At 37.6% G+C, this 19237-nt stretch overlaps 1 protein-coding gene and 1 pseudogene across 1 annotated transcript; both read left to right on the forward strand.

Annotated features, from left to right (window-relative positions):
* The first annotated feature begins 201 nt into the window (after positions 1–201).
* LOC106666356 (transient receptor potential channel pyrexia-like) lies at positions 202–15519 on the forward strand. Its single transcript, XM_014393494.2, has 6 exons — positions 202–530; positions 7112–7430; positions 7485–8264; positions 11996–13006; positions 13073–13318; positions 14626–15519. Exons 1-6 carry the CDS (start codon positions 301–303, stop codon positions 15373–15375), a joined length of 3336 nt encoding a protein of 1111 aa, XP_014248980.1. The 5' UTR covers positions 202–300; the 3' UTR covers positions 15376–15519.
* LOC112126673 lies at positions 2096–2227 on the forward strand (annotated as a pseudogene).
* Positions 15520–19237: the final 3718 nt, after the last annotated feature.

A 19237-nucleotide genomic window follows, 5' to 3' on the forward strand; every position in this document is an offset into this window, starting at 1 on the left:
GCAATTGATCAACTGTGAAAATTTATGATGAAAAATCAAACGGTCTTTATACTTTTTGAAGTTTTGCAACATAGATACATATGTACATGATCCCAATTTTCATTAGTGCCTTGTTTTTTTTTTTCTTCTTTTTAATGGCAAATCTAAGCCTCGTTATCAGATACGCGATAAGACACCGATCTTACGTCTTCCACGATGGTTAGTCAAATGGCAAATTGTAGTCAAAGTGATAAGGTTTAGTGGGGGCAGAATACGTTTCGAACTTTTTTTAGTCTGCTATGACCGGCGGGGGCGGCGGCTATGAGGATGAGCAGATCCGAGTACACGCGGGTTCCTGACCTCGAACTACTCGAAGTCCCGGAGGGAATCAGGATCCAGAGATCGCCCTGGGATCAACCCTCGTTGACCGCATCCAATTCCGGTTCGATTTGCCTGACGGTAGACCGTAAAAGACACGATAGGAGGAAAGAAAGGCTCAACACGGAACTTCTAACTGCGGTGTTTCGCTCAGATCACCAACAGACAATAAGGTAAAAGAACATCAAGTAAAGAAATCAAATTAAGTCAAAGTTAATCAAACTATGTTTAAAAAAATCCCCGGAACAAATTCTAAATTTTTAATTTTGTATTCTAAAAAAAAAGTCAACACACCAAGGTTATATTGCATAGCAGACAAGCGGTTGTATTTGTTATCTCTAGGCGTCTTATTTTATCAAATTAAACAACGCAAGAGCGAAAAATAGATCACAATTTAAATATCTTCTGTTATAATATTTCACTAGAAAAAAATGTATTATTCGTTTGATCATAAATTTTGCTTCAAACTTCCTTGATATTTTCAGAGTCACATCTATGTCTGTTGATACGCTTTCTTTTTAGGAATATTGTATTTTTTGGCAATTATTTTATAAAGGATTTATCAAAATTTTGAACTTTGTTCAATTGATATCACTAATTATCAAACTAAATAAATTTAAAAATTTAAAAATAGTTTTGAATAATTTTTCGAATGGTTTTCATAAGTTATTTACGCCTGAAGTTCAAGATATTTCATTATATGGTTCGGGACAAAAAGATCTTCCACTCTAATATTTTGGGTATTTGGTAAATTTTATTGTTTTATATATAACTTTTTTTATTAAATTTTAAATGTATCTTGTTAATTATCTGCCAATAAAATATTACACAGTTTTGAAATTAATAGTCAAAATTAATTTTGAAAAGGTACAGAATAAAAGCCCACCGTATTATTTTTGGTATATATTCAATTTTATTGTTTGCATTATTTTTTAAAATCATAATTAACTTTTTGCTACATTTTGAATAGATCTTGTTAATTATTTGCCAGCAAAGTATTACACAGTATTGAACATAATTACAATTAATTAAGGTTTTCAGTTGAGATAAAAAAAGGGAATGGCACGAGCGGGATTCGAACCCACGATCTTCGGCTTGATAGATGCTCTGCTCTACCACCTGAGCTACCGTGACTTCGATCCACTCGGACATCAACTTCCCATCTCAACCACACCTTTTGAATTTTCCCTCCTTTTTGCCATTTTTCAAATGTGTAATCAATTTGATTCTCGGCGACAAATGAAATGGCCACGGAGAGCTTTATTGAAGGTATACTTCATTTTAAACTTATTCAATTCACGAATAACGAGCGGGATTCGAACTCGTGGTCGAGATGGTAATTTGATGTCCGAGTGGATCAAGGTCACGATAGCTCAGGTGGTAGAGTAGCGGCGTATCAAGCCGAAGATCGTGAGTTCGAATCCCGCTCGTGCCATTGACTTTTTTATCTCAACTGAAAACCTTAATTAATTGTAATATATTAATTGGTCAAGCGGACCACGAAACTACTGAATTGAAAATAATAGTAATAGCTCACCGTATTATTTTTGGTATATATTCAATTTTATTGTTTTCATTATTTTTCAAAAATCATAAATAACTTTTTGCTACATTTTAAATGGATCTTGTTAATTATCTGCCAATAAAATATTACACAATTTTGAAAATAATAATCAAAATTAATTTTGAAAAGGACAGAATAATAGCCCACCGTATTCTTTTTGGTATATATTATCTATAACTCTGGTCTCCCTTCATAACGAATAAATCTTTCGCCTTTTACTAAAGATTTCCGTGGAGGGGGACTCACTGATGAGTCTGTAATGAATGGTATATATCCCATTTTATTGTTTTCATTATATTTAAAAAATCATAAATAACTTTTTGCTACATTTTAAATTGATCGTGTTAATTATTTGCCAGTAAAGTATTACTCACACAACCCCTTATAAACACCCCTGACAAGGTGTAACCAGACACTTCAATTATATTAAAATCAGGACTCTTAGCTGGCTATTCCAAAGCTTGATTTGTTTAAAGGCTTTTACCATTTTCTCTGTATGCATTGACTTTGGTTCATTTACTCGGCATTACCTCTTAGTTCCTTGTTAAATGATTTTTTATTAATTCTAGATATTGGATACTGTTCGTTCTATTAAAAACAAAAACAGCTTGTTTTCTTATTGTAACCGATGCCACACTATACCATTTCTTCTCCACCTTTTCGAAAATACCATTTCCTCTGTCAGTAGATAGTGAAAATAAAATGCCAAACCATAAGGGACTTTTTATATCTGAAAAGATCTATTCAATTTAAATCTATTCCTCCTTCCAGGAGATACAGTCAGGGTTGAACCTTTGCATTCCTTATGAATTTTATTTAGCGGTGGTATTCGTTTTATTTTCCTCCTCTGGGTGCATCATGGCGAAGCTGTTAAATAGGACTTTAGGGCTGGTTTTTCCCTGGTGGTTAAGGCAGATGGTCTAGTTGTCTTCTTTCTGCATGTTTTGGATTATTTAAAAAAGTAAAAATGACTTTCCTACTCCGTCTTATGTTTCTTGACATTTTCGAAATATTTTTTTTACGATTTTTCATTCTTAATACAATTGCGCGATCAGAAAACGACATACAACAAGCACGACCCATTATAAACGCTTAATTTACAGTAGCAGCAAGCTGAGTTTCATTTTTGTTTACAAACAACAGGTGTGCTGTTTTTCCTCCCACCTCATAGTCAATATTTACTATTATTTCCAGGTTTTAAAATTTTACTGATATTAAGTAACAAAATTTAATTAAAATTTAGCTGAAAAAAGTCATTTATCTGTTTAAAAAAACTTACTGAAAACAAATAATTGTAATCTACAGATAAAATAGTAGGGTGTGCTATATTTTTTTCACACCTCAGTGTCAATATTTGCTAATATTTCCCGGGATTAAAATTTTACTAACAATTAACTTACAAGATTCTATTAAAATAACTTAAATACGACAATTATGTTTAAAAACTTAAAGAAAATAAACAATTTTGATGCTTAGGCAAAAAACTAGAGCGTGCAATATTTTTTCTACTATCTCAGAGTTAATATTTACTACTATTCCCAAGGATGGATGTTTTTCTTGTAATTAAGCAATATGTTTCACTTAATAATTAGCTGAAAAAGTCATTTATGTGTTAAAAAAAACTTAGTGATAACAAATAATTGTAATCTACAGATAAAATAGTAGGGTGTGCTATATTTTTTTCACACCTCAGTGTCAATATTTGCTAATATTTCCCGGGATTAAAATTTTACTAACAATTAACTAACAAGATTCTATTAAAATAACTTAAAAACGACAATTATGTTTAAAAAAATTAATGAAAATAAACAATTGTGATGTTTAGACAAAAACTAGTGCGTGCTATCTTATCTGTACCATTTCAGAGTTAATATTTACTACTATTCCCAAGGATTGATGTTTTTTTTGTAATTAAGCAACAAGTTTCACTTAATATTTAGCTGAATAAGCCATCTATTCTAAAAAAAAAATTTAATAATACTTGAAATGTATAAACAAAATACAAGGGTGGGCTATTCTTTTGTCGCGAACTTTATAAGTCTGGCTTTCGTTGAATATATTCACGAGGACTTCGCAACTTAAATTAACAGTCCGAGCCTTTTAACTGGGAAAAAATTAATTAAAATATTTTTCAAGTAGTCATTTTTAAACTTGTATTTTTTATTCTAGGGCATTCTAAATTCCGTAAAATATATTCATATTTTTTGTATTGAAAGTCAAATGGAAAAGTACTTAGCTAAGCCATCGAAAATTGTTCGTTGTGGATAATTACGTGAAATATGTTATAATATATAAACGAACAATAACATTCGCAAGGAATAATTTAATTTCAACAAGTCGTTTTGTCAGCCGTTGATAAAAATGAACAGTTGGATACGATCTACACCGATTTTTCAAAAGCCTTTGACAAGGTAGATCACTCAATTTTTCTCAACAAGTTATGCGACTTGGACTTAGACATTGACATTGTCCAGTGTTTTGAGTCATATCTAAAGGGTCGCACGCCCCTTAAAATGTGTTAATTTTATCTCAAAGGAGATAAATTCAACTTCAGGGGTACCACAAGGTGGACATCTGCCCCTTTACTGTTCAAAATATTTATTAATGATCTGCATAAATAAAGTATAGTAATTTAAAAATGTTTGCTGACGATGTCAAAATTTATAAAACCATAGAAATAATCATTGGCTGCAACCTCTTACAGTGGGACCTAAACTCTTTAGAGCAATGATGTGCAAATAATAAAATGTATTTACATTGTGAGAAATGTAAGACTGTTACCTATAGCAGAAAAATGATTGATTTACATACAGAGTAAAATTATGTGATCAATGGCTGTGTTCTAGAGAGACTTGATGCGATTAAAGACTTAGGTGTTTGGCATGATGAGAAATTAACATTTAGTAACCAGATAGACAAAATTCAAACTAATGGTATGAAAATGTTGGGATTTGTCGCAAGGAAGTCAGTGGACTTGAACAGTAAGACAGCTTTGAAAGTGTTACATTATTCATATGTGAGACCAATCCTTGAATATGGTAGTGTAGTTTGGGCCCTTATATACAATAAGCCTACATTGTTTCTGGAAAGTGTCCAAAAAATGTTTTTAAGAATTGCTGCATTTAAATTAAAAATTAAAAGAAAACCTCATGAGTCCACTTTTGAATGAAATTGGTATCCTCTCTCTGGAAGATAGAAGATTTCTCGTTGACTTGCTGTTCCTCCTTAACTTTACATTCTAAAGTGGATGTGTTGAGCTGCTTGAATGTGTAAGAATCCATGTAACTCAATTTAATTCGGGGATAATTAAGATTTTTTGTCCTGCTCCTAATCAAACCAACTAGATGAAATATATGGTAATAAACAACCTAATGAACCCCCAATCATCCTAGATAACTTTTACCCAAACTTTCCCTTGTTTAGCCATACTTGCGCTATACCGGATCCCTTAGCCCTCATTGGTCTCATTTCCCTCCATATGTAGAAGAGGCAGCCATGAGGGGGTCAATCTGACGCGGCACTAACCTTATACACGGACGGATCCAAGCAGGGTAATCTGGTGGGTTCATTTTTTGATCCCTGTAATAATTTCGCCGTACAAATTAAATTGAGTGGGGTCGTGTCCAGTTTTACTGCCGAAGTGTTAGCAATCTTGGAAGCCTTAAAGTATGCTCAGATTATGAACCCTTCCGACTTAATTATATTCTCTCACAGCCAAAGTATGGTCCATTCCCTTTATAGTATCCTTAAAGCCAATCACTTCGTCCTCACCAGATTTTTAATTTAATATGTCAGTTAAAAACCTCCAATACTAACATTCATAAAATCTGGGTAAAAGGACATAACGGCAATGTTTACAACGATAAAGCCGATATAATGGCGAAAGAGGCGGCTGTATCTGGTCCTTTGCAGTTTTTCATCTCGGTTGGAGATATTAGATCTCATTTGTATACGCACTCCTTGAGATCTTGGCAAAGGGAGTTTAGTTCCACAAGTAATGCCAAGGGTTACAAATCAATTCAAACCCAGATTCCTCCCCGTGGTTCCGTTCTTTGAATTATCCCCGACAATCCCTCACTTTCATAATCCGCCTCCGACTAAACCACCATGGTCTACCTGTCCACCTTTACAAAATTAAAATCCGGCAACAACTTAGTAGTGGCCATTGCCAACCACGTCCTTCTTGAGTACCCCCTTACCGCCTCAGACAGAGAAGCATTTTTACAGGTTCTCCTGTGAATAAAATAAAACAAAAAAATATTTAAAAAATTGAATAAATGTTGTTTGCATATAATGTGGATTAATATTGATGAACATTTTTTTATTATTGTTGAACATAAAAACTCATAGGTGTACTCCGTCGTAGCATGATCGTCCAGCGTAATTGTGAATTTAAAATAAACAGTACAAATTCATAAACATACTTTTTTTTAAAAAAAACCTTATCTAGAAGGTGTAGCTTCTTATCATTGTGCCAAGTGTCGTACAAAATGTTATCTCATCCTTAGTAATTCTATTATCAATATACTTTCCTGTGAGTTAATCACTGGGAAATGTGGTTTACAAGATTGTTATTAGTTTTGACTCATTTCAAATTTTAAAAACGTCCAAATTTACACAAGCTACCGATCATCTGTTGAAAACATATGCGAATGGCAAATGAAATTCCAATTAAACAATAAAAAAAGACGAGTAAGAATAAATGTTTTGTTTGTTATTTGAAAAAAAAATTGTTAGTTCAAATTAACAAACCAAATAATAAAAATATAATATGTACAAATACTCAAATATATTTTATATACTTTTTGCGCTGTTGTAAGACTTTGTAAAAATTGAGATTATCAAGCCTGTTCTTAAAAAAATTGGCCAATCGAAATATCACCATTCTATATAACAATTACACGATGAAAGGGGGCTCTCGGTGGTCGCAACGGTTTAGGCGTTGACACGACGCTCATCATTGTAAAGTAAAGGTCCTGGGTTCGAATCCAGTGGCCCTGCATTCGAACCCGACATACAAATGGGCTTTTTTTTCGAAAACACCGAGTCCCTGAGGGTTTATATGACCTTTGCTGTTGCGAACTCTCGTTTAAAAAAAAATAATTTAAAACAAAATTAAACAATCCAAAAATATAGGATTCATTGTTATTTAATGCAGTTAGAGTTCTAAGAGATTGGTCTTTTTTGTAGGTTACTGGAGCTTGGTGCTTCGCCGGATGCGACTTGCAGGCCTACAAGAGTTTCTGTCTGTCACATCGCCGCGCTGAAAGGAGACAAAGATATTTTGGACATTCTGCTCACAGCCGGAGCTGATTTTACAGCCAGGGACAGAGAAGGAAGACAGCCGATTCACCTTGCAGCATGGGAAGGCCACGTCAGCATATTGTCAATGCTGTTGAACATGGACGAAGAACTGATAAACAGTCCGATTTTAGTCGAAGAGCACCCCACACACGAAATAGACTGTCTAGATTCGTGGAATCACAAACACGACGAGCTTTTGCATCTGGTATGACTAATTAATGATTCTGTTCCAATTTAATTTTCATGATATATTTTACAGGTCCCGGACGATGTTTCAGAGGGTAGCACTTCTTTACATTTAGCGTGCAAACGGGCTCATGTCAACTGCGTCAAAATGCTCATTCACATGAAAGCAAATATACACGCGGAAGATTTAAACGGATTGACGCCCCTTGACGTCTCTGGGCTTTGTTACGACGAAATTGACAATCCCGTGCCGAAAAGAAGACGTAATTCCAGTTCGAACACGACGTCCTCCAAAGAAGAAACCCCACCGTTGGAAGAGTTTAGAAGTAAAAAGATAAAGAAGAATCCTTCCCTGAGGAATGTGGTGAAACCTGTTTACAGGGTGGTGAATTTGCTCATCGAACGCGGTGCGAACATGCCGAAAGGCAACTTGATCAAGAGTCGGAGTTTGATCAACTCCAAGAAAATGTCAGTGACGACTCTTCACACTGCGGTGGCCAAATGCGAATTGGAATTAATCGAGTGCCTTCTCCAAAACGGAGCCAGCCTTTCTACCTGGAACGACGAAGGCGAAACCCCGATACATTTAGCCATCAGGAAATGGTTTTTGGACGCGCTCAAAGTTCTAGTCAGCTGGGACCCGAAAATGATCGACGTCAGGGACAGTGAAGGCAGGACCCCTCTGCACCTGGCGGTCCTCCAGGAGTGGTCGAACGGAGTTGAAATACTCCTCGAAGCCGGAGCCGACGTGACCGCGGTTACGAACAATCGGGAAACGGTTTTTCACATTGCTGCTCAACTCGGAAACAGATTTATGCTCGAAGAATTACTCTCTGTACCGGACTCAACCAAGGCAAGTCGTTTATATAACTAGCTGGCCCAACAGCTATATACATGCAAAATTCATCGTTTCGCTTTCATCCTCACTTCCTTTGATCTCCCGTCGCATGGCCTCGAATCATTAATATGACTAGTTGTTCCATCTAATGCTTCAGATTATGATAGAGGTGTAAAAAATCATTACATTTTAGTACGGTTTTCTTGTTGCGATTGTTAGTATTGTAAGTAACGAATGGAAGAAATGGCAAATAATACCAAGGATCAGATCTCCTGGGAGGCTTTTGGCCTTGGGTGGTTGAACAGAGCGAAAAACAAATTTCTCAACTGTTGTCATTGATGATCCGAATAAGAAGAAAGTTTGGTCAAGTTTTCTACCATTTTTATTTATATTTAATTAAAACAATAAAATACAATAAAATAATTACATAACGTATTTACATAAAGAAAATTAAAAATTAAAAATCTTGCCTGAATGCAAAATAAAAATGAGAGTATAGGAACCTTAGAAAAATATCTGTGTAAGTGCTACCTGCAAAATGTTTTTAAAAAATTTATTAAAGGGAATGGTTGAAAGGAGTGACTGTAAATTTAGATTTTAAATATATAGTATATTGTTATTTGAAATGAAAAAATAGAAAAATGCGTTAGTTTATGGTTTCTCAAATGGCAGTAAGTTAATTGAATTATTAAATTAATCTAGCTTTTAAAACAGACTCACCAATGACGTTACTGAGCCACGATTTGATTTTAATCGCAATTTTTATTTAGAAATCGTGAGATGCGGTCTGGTGTGATGTAGTTTTCAGAAAAACATTTTCTTTATCGTGCCAACGTTTCGACCTTTATTGAGATCATCTTCAGGGCCTGGGATTTACAAACATTGTTTACATATAACAATTACATTTCTATACCGACATCCTCCCCCACCACATCAAAATCTAACGTATATAAACACAAAATAGCAAAATCTCACTGGCACTGTCGACACGACACGCAAGAATGGCACTACTACACAGAAGAAAAACACTTTGAGTGAGTAGAAATACTTTGATTGAATATATAAAAAAATATATTTTGCATTGTATAAATTCACTTTTCCACATCCAAAATGTAATTGTTATATGTAAATAATGTTTGTAAATCACAGGCCCTGAAGATGATCTCAATAAAGATCGAAACGTTGGCACGATAAGGAAAATGTTTTTCTGAAACCTACATCACACCAGACCGCATCTCACGATTTCTAAATAAATATCGATTAACGGTCACTCATCACCACACTTTAATCACAATCTTTTTTTTACTCAGTTAATTGTACACAATTTTTTTAAAATGAAAAATTTGTGTCACAGACGGGATTCGAACCCACGACTTTCGGCTAGATACGCCCCTGCTTTACCACTTGAGCTACCGTGACTTCGATCGCCCATGCCACAAACTTCTCATTTCGACTCCCCGTTTTATTCCAACTGTAAGCATTTTCATTTTGAAAAAATTGTGTATAATTAATTGAGAATTTATATAACTAAGCTAAGCCATAAAAATAATTAAAAAGTTAATTTTTTCTTAATTAATTTTTTAATACGGGAGGAATCATGTTATGCCAGTTGTGGCCAATGTATAGAAAAGAGTTTAACATAAATGTACAGTTAGGCTGAGGAAAGCAGAATTTCTTAATTTGGAATTTACAGTTTTGAATTTAGCATTTTAATTGCTTCCTGTATTGAAAAATTCACGAAGCGCTCTATAATTAAAAAGGTAATGTTTTTTGTTTTGCTTTTTCCTACAATGGATACCAGGGACTGGAGGAGTTCCCTCCTGAGCACTGAAGCTCCATATTTTTGGGGGAGGGCTCGCAACACAAATGTGAACTTAAGCCCCCAATGTATCGGTGTTCTTCCATCGAAGAAACTCATTTTTGAAGGGGGTTGGGACCAATTTCAGGGTCGCTGAGATCCGGTGCCGCCCCTTCCATTGATGAGTGCCGTGTCAATTTTTTTCAATTGCGGCCACCGGTAATTAATTGAAAGATGTTATTTGGTCAATCTGACCACGAAATCTAATGAATAAATTTTGATGTTAGACGTAACGGTAGACATTTATAAGAAATTAGTCATTAAAAATACTAATATCATGATTTATACCTTCTATATCCACTCAATTCGTCGGAAGTGTCAGCGAAAGCTGTTAGGGAAGCCGTTAAGTCCTAATGTGGTAATTTTTCTTTAACAAAGTGGGGCCGAGCACAGACCCCTGTGGCACCCCACGTTCAACAATTTTCTTGCAATTCAAGCTGCAACTTACCATAACACTTTGGCTACGATTTTGAATACATGAATTAAACCGCAGGAATGAAATACCTCTGGTACCGAGGTCTTCACATTCTTGTAATAAAATTTCAGGGGAATAAAAACTCGTTTCGTTTTCCGGTGTTTTGTTCTGTATCATTTTTTTTTAAAAACGCCCCATTTTTCATGTCTCAATCGATTCAAAAGGGTGTAGGGGGCCGTTCGGGCCAACACGCATTAGACTGGCACATTGGGTTACGATGATTTATACGGACTACATTTCGGTACACCCTGCAGAGGACATTCCGAAAATTGCGTATCGGAAGGAGTATTCGATATCCAAGGCTCTTTTTAACGTTTATCAAATTTTAGATTTTTCATATGATGAAAGGACGTTCAGAAAGAGATTCGGCAAACTAAAGCCCTTTTATTTGGCACCCTCACGCATGCAAATATCCCACCGATTTTTTGCACATTCCTACCATTAGGCACTTTATGGAACGCCGTCCATTAAATTATCGTAGAAATAGACGTCATCAAGTCTACAATGTTAGTAATAACATTTAGCTGAAAACAATATATTATTTCTCGTGTATCATGAGCACTGTCGTGAATCATTTGAGTGAAAAAGGGTCATGCTTGCTCGATTAAGAATAGGCCAAGCGAGTTTGACACACAGACACTTAAGGTTAAGCCAAAGCCCGCGTTTGTGTGCATGTAGAGAAAGGTTGTCCGATTTAATTGAAGAGTATGAGAATACAATTACCTCGGTCCCCTGTTCTGAATTTGGTTGTTTCATTGTATAGTACTGATACTTTTGTTCTGCTAACGCTCTAACCATCTCTGAAAGTGAATGTATTTATTGGCGTGAATGGGTTGTGTGAGAGGGCCGATGGCGTAATATTCAGAACCCCCATCGACCATCAATTAAGTTAGTTATATAATAGGTGTAAAGGGTGATGAAGAAATATCGAGTACTCCTCAACCCTGAGTGAATGATATCTAAATAAGAAAGGATGTATTTAAGAATGAATGAGAGTGTGAATGAGTTTGGATCTAGGAACTGCAACTTGTTTCTGAATTGACCTAGCTGTTGACAACATCCGGTGCCCAACCTCGGTGGCTGAACGAACAAGACCGAGGTTGATTCTCAAGGCCTGTCGGAATTTATTGTAAATTACAAAAACTTAAATTGCCGGTAGACTGCGAGAAGCGATAGGTATGTCTGTCATGAACCAAGGTATACACGTGAGCAGATTTGAGCTTATTCCAAATCCAAATGTATTACCGTATGAATGAGATAATTGTTTTGGTTGATCAAAAACAATCATTAAACAGAAAATTATACATTAGTGGGAGTAAATTATTTATGGAAATGTCAAATTTCAATTAATAGTTAATAAATTTGGAACTTTTTTGGAATGTACGACTATTTAAGCATAACTTTTATTCTTAGGTTCTCGAGTATAGAAATACATCCATGCACACGCCGATCTTTCAAGCCGTTATAAACAACCATTCATTATGTATGGAAATTCTGTGTGAAAATGGTGCGGACCTGACAGTGAGCGTGCAAGGTAATTTTACCCTGCTACATTGCGCCACGTCCAACAACTCGCCGGAAATAGTCGAATACCTCCTCCGCGACCCGGAAGTGGCGAAAAAGCTGAAGGACGTTAAGCTCAGAGATGAAAAGGGCGGGATGACTGCCCTGCACATCGCTGCAAAGCAGGGATTCGTCGAATGCATCAGACCGCTTCTAGCAGCAAGATGCGACATATATGCCAAAACGTCCGAAGAGCCTGAAAAGTGTTCGACGCCACTCCATCTCGCTGCCAAATACGGTTGCCTCGAAGCCATCGAGCTAATAGTCTCCTGCGACAGCAACACTTTGAAATCTGTGAACAAAGACGGTTGGCAGCCTCTGCACGTCGCTGCCAGCTCAGGTCACGGCGAATGCGTCAAGCTCATGCTGAAGATGGGCGCGGACATATCGGAGACCGTCCAGGACAGAAGCTGCAAAAGGTCCGGGCTGGATATCATCATGTACTGTGTCCCTCAGCCCATCGATTTCATCGAACAAATACTCGATTCCTACATAGAAGTGAACCAACGTTCATTATCAGATCCCGAATGCAGAATTACGCTTAAATACCAGATTTTGGTGCCCAACCAAGAATCCGGAAAACAGCTGAAAGTACTCAACGCTGTCTTAAACAGCGGAAAACGGGCGCTCCAAGAGCGATTCCTCCTCCATCCTTTGGTAGAAATATTTCTCTTTCTAAAATGGAAAAGACTTAGAATATTTTTTACAGCGATAATGGCAATACATGTCATCCTCACTCTGTCTCTTACAGTTTTAGCGCATTTAGAATATGTTGAAAAAAACTCAACCCATGTGCTAAAAATTTGCGTTGAAGTCGCCAGAGGGGTACTTTACGCGTCTCTCCTGCCCATAGTAATAGTTGTAAGTTTATGTACGACACGCCATTTTTCATAATTCCTTATCCTGATTTAAATTATTTGTTTTCAGGAAATCGTCAATGCTAGTCAGCTACAAAGGTATTATTTCCTTGACTTCGAGTCGTGGGTGAAGTGGGCCGTGATCTTTTCCACGATTGTAGTCGGCCTGATTGATCCGAATCTAGTCTGGGCCCGTTACGTGACATCCGTCGCGATACTTATCGCCTGGATGGAATTGCTGTTCCTGTTAGCCCATTTTCCCTCCTGGGGATTTTACGTCTTGATGTTTTCACGTGTAGCATCCAATGTTTTCAAGGTAACATGTTTTATGAGTTATTATTTATGAGTTTTACTTTTAAAAAGTTTTAAAAGTTTCAATTCGGCTAAAAGACTCTTTTGTACAGATAGATAGATAGAGATGTAGATGTAGATGTATTAGTCGTAGGGTGTAATATACTGCGCCCTTGAAGAGTTGTAGCATACCCGGCTCTGTGCCTATAGCACACCGGTGAGTCCTAGTTCATCAAGGAATTTGATTAGTAGGACCGGTTTCAAAGAGATAGATAATAGATAGATAGATAGTCATGTGAAACCAGCTTGCATTCAGTGCATTCAGGTCTCATGCCCATGATCGATTATGGTGGGTCCTCGGGATGAGAATATGTAGGGAGGGCTCGACCAGCAGGATTAGGGTGGATCTAGTGGTTGGTGTGAAACTTTTGGCATTGCTGCTGGCAACCAGATAAATTTTCTTTTGGCAGCTCCGCTGAGCTTGTTTTGTCCTTAAGTAGCTTTGAGGAATTTTCCTCTCTTTTAGTTTAGATGTCTTAGCTTCAATTATATCAGCTGAAGATAGTATTTCAGGGTTTAGCTCTTTGCCCTCGGAAGGCTATTTACTTCTGGAGTCGCTCGGTATCCAGAGTCAGCGTACTAACGGTCAGGCCTGACCATGCAGCCATTCGGGCTTATGCTCTCTCTCTTGGGGAGAAAGGTATTTCTATAGGAATCGAGGGTAAGGTAGAGCGTGAGTTATGGGAAGGCTATTACTTCTGGAGTCGCTCGGTATTCAGAGTTCGCGTACTAACGGTCAGGCCTGACCATGCAGCCATTCGGGCGTATGCTCTCTCTCTTGGGAGAGAGGTATTTCTATAGGAATCGAGGGTAAGGTAGAACGTGAGTTATGGGAAGGCTATTACTTCTGGAGTCGCTCGGTATCCAGAGTTCGCGTACTAACGGTCAGGCCTGACCATGCAGCCATTCGGGCGTATGCTCTCTCTCTTGGGAGAGGGGTATTTCTATAGGAATCGAGGGTAAGGTAGAGCGTGAGTTATGGGAAGGTATTGGATGGCTCATGCTAGGAAGGAGGAGAGGAGCCAAAGCCACTATGGCCTACCCAAGCCTTCGCACTCTCATCATCCTCATGGTCATCGGATCCTTGACTCTAGGTCATACTGATTTGTTCAAAATTTTCAGGTCTGTTTATTTTTGCAATTGTTTTCTTGCAACAGTTTGTATTGAAATGCAAAAATTAATTTATCTTATATGTATTTTTTGTTGGGGAAGTAAGGAAGATATGCAGATCAAGAGGATAAATATGGTACCTAATTATTATTATTTTTTCAGGTTTTGGGAACATTTACGTTTTTAGTTCTTGGATTTACATTTGCTTTCCTCATATTGTTCGAGGCGAATGTGCCTTTTAGGAACTTCATGGAATCGCTGGTTAAAGTGATCGTTATGATGTTGGAATTCGATTACGAGAACATGTTCGAATCTGCGCACGAAGTCACCGCATTTTCCATCATCGGACGTTTCATGTTCGCAACTTTTGTCGTCCTCGTCGCCATGGTGATGATGAATCTCATGGTGGGCCTGGCTGTCAGCGACATCGCCGAATTGGAAGCCCAAGGGAAGACTCAGCGGCTCGCGAAGCAGACGGCTTTCCTCAGCTTCCTCGAACGCTGCGTCTACAACGAAAAGCTCCAAAAAGTTCTGCCATGCGGTGTTTTCAACGTGCTAAAAAGGAGGAGGGCGGTGCCCGAAGTCACGGTCATCCTGCCGTCGCAACCGATGTACTCCGATGATTTCGTCTTACCGAGAGCTATGAAAGAAGCCGTTTTGGACAGACTCTGGGACCAAATGGGCCAGAAACACAATGAAATTTCTATTAGCCTTCTCGACAATAAAATCGATCGGTTAGCCGGAATGGTGGACAATAACCTAAGGAGCGTCAGGTCCTCCTCTAATTCTTCAAGCATATCCTTATCAACGGAAAACACACTCACCGAAGACACTAAGTCCATTTTAAAACAAATTTTGAACGATCAACGACAATTAATGGACCAAATAGAGCTTGTTCTCAAAAGAAATTAATCTAATTTCAAAGGTACTTTTCAAGAACCCAATGTAAGTCGTCGTATCAAACAACCTACATTATCATGATGTCAGAATTTATTTATTGCCACAAATTCGTAGATATAAAACAATAAATGTAAAATAAATAAATTACTGGCTTTATACCTGCTTTACAAAAACCTCTCCCAAGGGATGAAATTAAGTTGGGCTATAGCACAAGAAATTCTATTAGTTGAAACCAAATTTAATTATTTTTCCCTTCTGTAAATAATTAGCGATTTTGTTACATTAACATTCCCTCAAAAGATTAGCTCCAATGAATCCCCTAATCTCTCCTGAATTTCGTCTCGCCATACTCTGTTAGATCGTCCTTTCATCTTCATAGCGTGTAGGAATGCCACCTGATTCAAGAATTGTGCTTGAGCACGGCATCGAGTACTTGAGTCATCTTTTCTGATTTTGGGAGTAAGAAGTGTTCTTTTATTGTTTATACACTAGCAAGCAAACAAAAGTGGTCATCCCTAATATTTTTAATTATCTGTCAGAAGATCTTCCATTGATTATCTTACAACACTATTTGGTCCGTTTTAAAAGGTTAGAGATAAATAAAACACAGATGAACTCTTCCACTTGTGTTTACAATTGGATTTTGTAAATAAATCTTTGAATAGACAATCTCTTCTTTGTTGGCTTCTCTGTAAAAGTGAGTCCAGAAGGCATGGATCAGGTCGCCATTACGTTTCACACCACAAGGAGATTTATTATCTCAAATGTACCCCGTAATCGGAATTCCACCGCTGTTCAGTTCAAGCAATGACCTCACCAAACGCACTCTAAGGAACTAACTAAGTTATACAGGTTTGGCCAGAATCATAGCATTATTGGAAGATGAAAGAAGTCAAGTGTATACAGCCCGGGTTCTTAACATTCCCAGAACAACTGTCCGAAGGGTCTTCTATCGCTACCAAGAAACTGGAGGTTACTCAAGAAGGCATGGATCATGTCGCCATCGTGTCCCATCTTGTGTCGTGATCCTTTTAGTGCAACGAATCTATTCCGTAAGGACATTCTATCGCTGTTGAGATCAATCAAGACTTCAACAAGTTAGAAATGTTTTTGTTAGTTTACGCAATGTAAGGGGAAGACTTTCAGAAGTCGGATTGCATGCGAGAAAGCCTGCCACTGGCCAGAACTTCTTACAAGGCACAAAACATCTCGGTTAAGTTTCGCAAGAAATCGCATCAATTAATGTGAGCAAGATTGGACTAAAATTTTGTTTGCGGATGAGTTCAGGTTTTGTTTGAGGTCTTCTGATGGCCAAGAGAGGGTTTGTAGAAGAACAGAAGAGCGATATATCAACATTCTCACTCCGGATATGCTATGGAGATGGTGGTGTTATGGTTTGGGCTGGTGTTTCTATGGAAGGTCGCACAAAATTGATCGTCATCCTAACAGCTGAGCGGTACATTATCAGAAGTTGTTCCTTACATGCCACTAATTGGCGACGGTGTTAAGGTCCCACACAGCAATGATCGTTGCTGACTACTTGTAACGGGCTTCAATTCAATGTTTGGCACTACTCACACGGGGCTACTCAAATCTCGGAACGACTGGGATACTCGGAAACTAAGATACGCGTGTAAGTTGGTAGTGCCACTCAGACGGAGATAATCCAGTTTGAAGTTTGTAGGTGAAGTGGAGAATGAATTATTATTTAGATTCTTTATGTTATGTACAAACGATGCTATTCCTTTTTCTTTTGTAAATATTGAATAAATTACATTGCTACAATGAACTATTGCTATTTTCCAAGATTCCCTCATGTTGCAGTATGATGAATGGCAGGAGTGATGAGCTGCATTGGTTTTCGCTACGTGTCCTTTCTCATTCTGTAGAATGCGAGGAATTTTGAATCTGAGTCCGGCAATTCTTTTGCAGCAACAAATAGTCTACAATTTATGTTTCCTTCTATTTATGCTTGTAATCAAAATCTTCTCACTGTCCTCTTTCTGCGGCAGTGATTACAGTTCTGGATAATAATATCATCACCACTACTAGAATCATGTTGAACTGGCACACGGGCACTACTGGGTCTGTCTTCACTTCTGTATATTTTGTTACTTCAAAATATACAGAAAACCCACTGCTACAGACAACATAATAAATGCACAATCAAACCACCCACACCAACACAAACCTTCAGCACTGCGACACATGATACACAGGCTAAAAACAATCCCACTCAACACCGAAAACTACAACAAAGAACTGCAAACAATAACAAACATTGCAATAAAAACGGTTACAAAACAAACACCATACAGAAACTTCTAAAAAACAAAACAAAACAACGAAACACAAATCAACAACAAATGGACAACATTCACATACACAGGAAAAGAAACCTACAAACTAACAAATCTGTTCAACAAACTCGGACAGAAAATAGCACTAAGGACCAACAATAACACAGGTAAAGTACTAAAACGAAACATAGACACAACTAACCCGCTTGACAACAACGGTGTTTATAGCATCACATATCAATGCGGATACACTTACATCGGACAGACTGGAAGGAAACTAAGAGATCGATTCAAACCTCTTAGATCCTTCAGAGACAATGACGGAAAATTAAATTACGCCACACACTTAATACACTACAACCACGAACCAAACACAATAGAAACAAGCATGACATTAATACACAACGCACAAAAAGGACGAAAACTAAACATACTGGAGAACCTCGAGATATACAAACAAATAACACTTAAAGACGGAAAACTTATAAACGCACAAACAAACTCACAATCACACACCACCTTCACACCACTAAAAACACTCCATAACAAAAAACGAAAACGTTCAGAAGAACAAAACATCGCAACCAACACCAGGAAAAAACAAAAAACCGACAACGCACAAATAATAACTGACAATGAAAATAACCGCCACCAAGACCGACCAACGAGCACGGAGACCACGCCCCCTAACGCAACGCCCCCAGCGACAAGCGACGGACGCAACACTATATAAACCCCACTCAGACTGAATGACAGACAGTTTTTCACTGAAGATGGCGTAATGCCGAAACGCGTTTGAATAACTCAAACAAAAAACCCGCGAGTGAAGACAGACCCAGTAGTGCCCGTGTGCCGGTTCAACATGAGTTCGCCAACTCGCAGACCAAACCCCATCATCTACCACTACTAGAACCACAAGACATTTTAGCGCACTGAAAAAAGGCAGGGAACTGAATACCTACTGATGGAAACTCGCAACTTCAGTGGTGGTCGTGTGAGCATGACGGGCAACCAGAGTCTCGAGTCTCTAAGACTCTGTATCTCAGTTTCCGAGTATCAAAGATTTAAGTATCCCCGTGTGAGTAGTGCCTTTGGAGTAGCCACTATGTTAGTCCCGACTTAAATCCTACTTAAATCCTATACCTTTGGGACGATTTGTCAAAGAAGGTAAAAAGTCGCCCAGTGATGCAGTATGAGTATTTGTACGAATTAAGCTATTTTTATATTAAGATATTTATAGTTCATTTTTACTTTGGAACAGAAGATCAAACTACCAACCAAAATATCTGGCAAATTCTCCAAAATGTGGATATGTTAAAAAAGGCCAAATTCAATTTTCTCTTTGTTACTACACGGAAAATCAGGCATTTTGGTCATGTTACGTACTTGGAATTTATCCACGACATAACAAAGCATATTTATTATAGCAATGCTTTAAAATAGCATGTTTCGTGTGGTATAATCAGTAAAGATTCGACGGTGGGTTGTCCCATTGTGTGGTTTATTCTTCGGTGAATCTTTTATATTTCCCAATGATATTTTTAGTCCGGAACAGTAGGATTCTCCATTATATT

This window comes from Cimex lectularius, unplaced genomic scaffold (genome assembly GCF_000648675.2).
Source record: "Cimex lectularius strain Harlan isolate CLEC.00 unplaced genomic scaffold, Clec_2.1 scaffold124, whole genome shotgun sequence".
Classification (NCBI taxonomy): Eukaryota; Metazoa; Arthropoda; class Insecta; order Hemiptera; family Cimicidae; genus Cimex; species Cimex lectularius.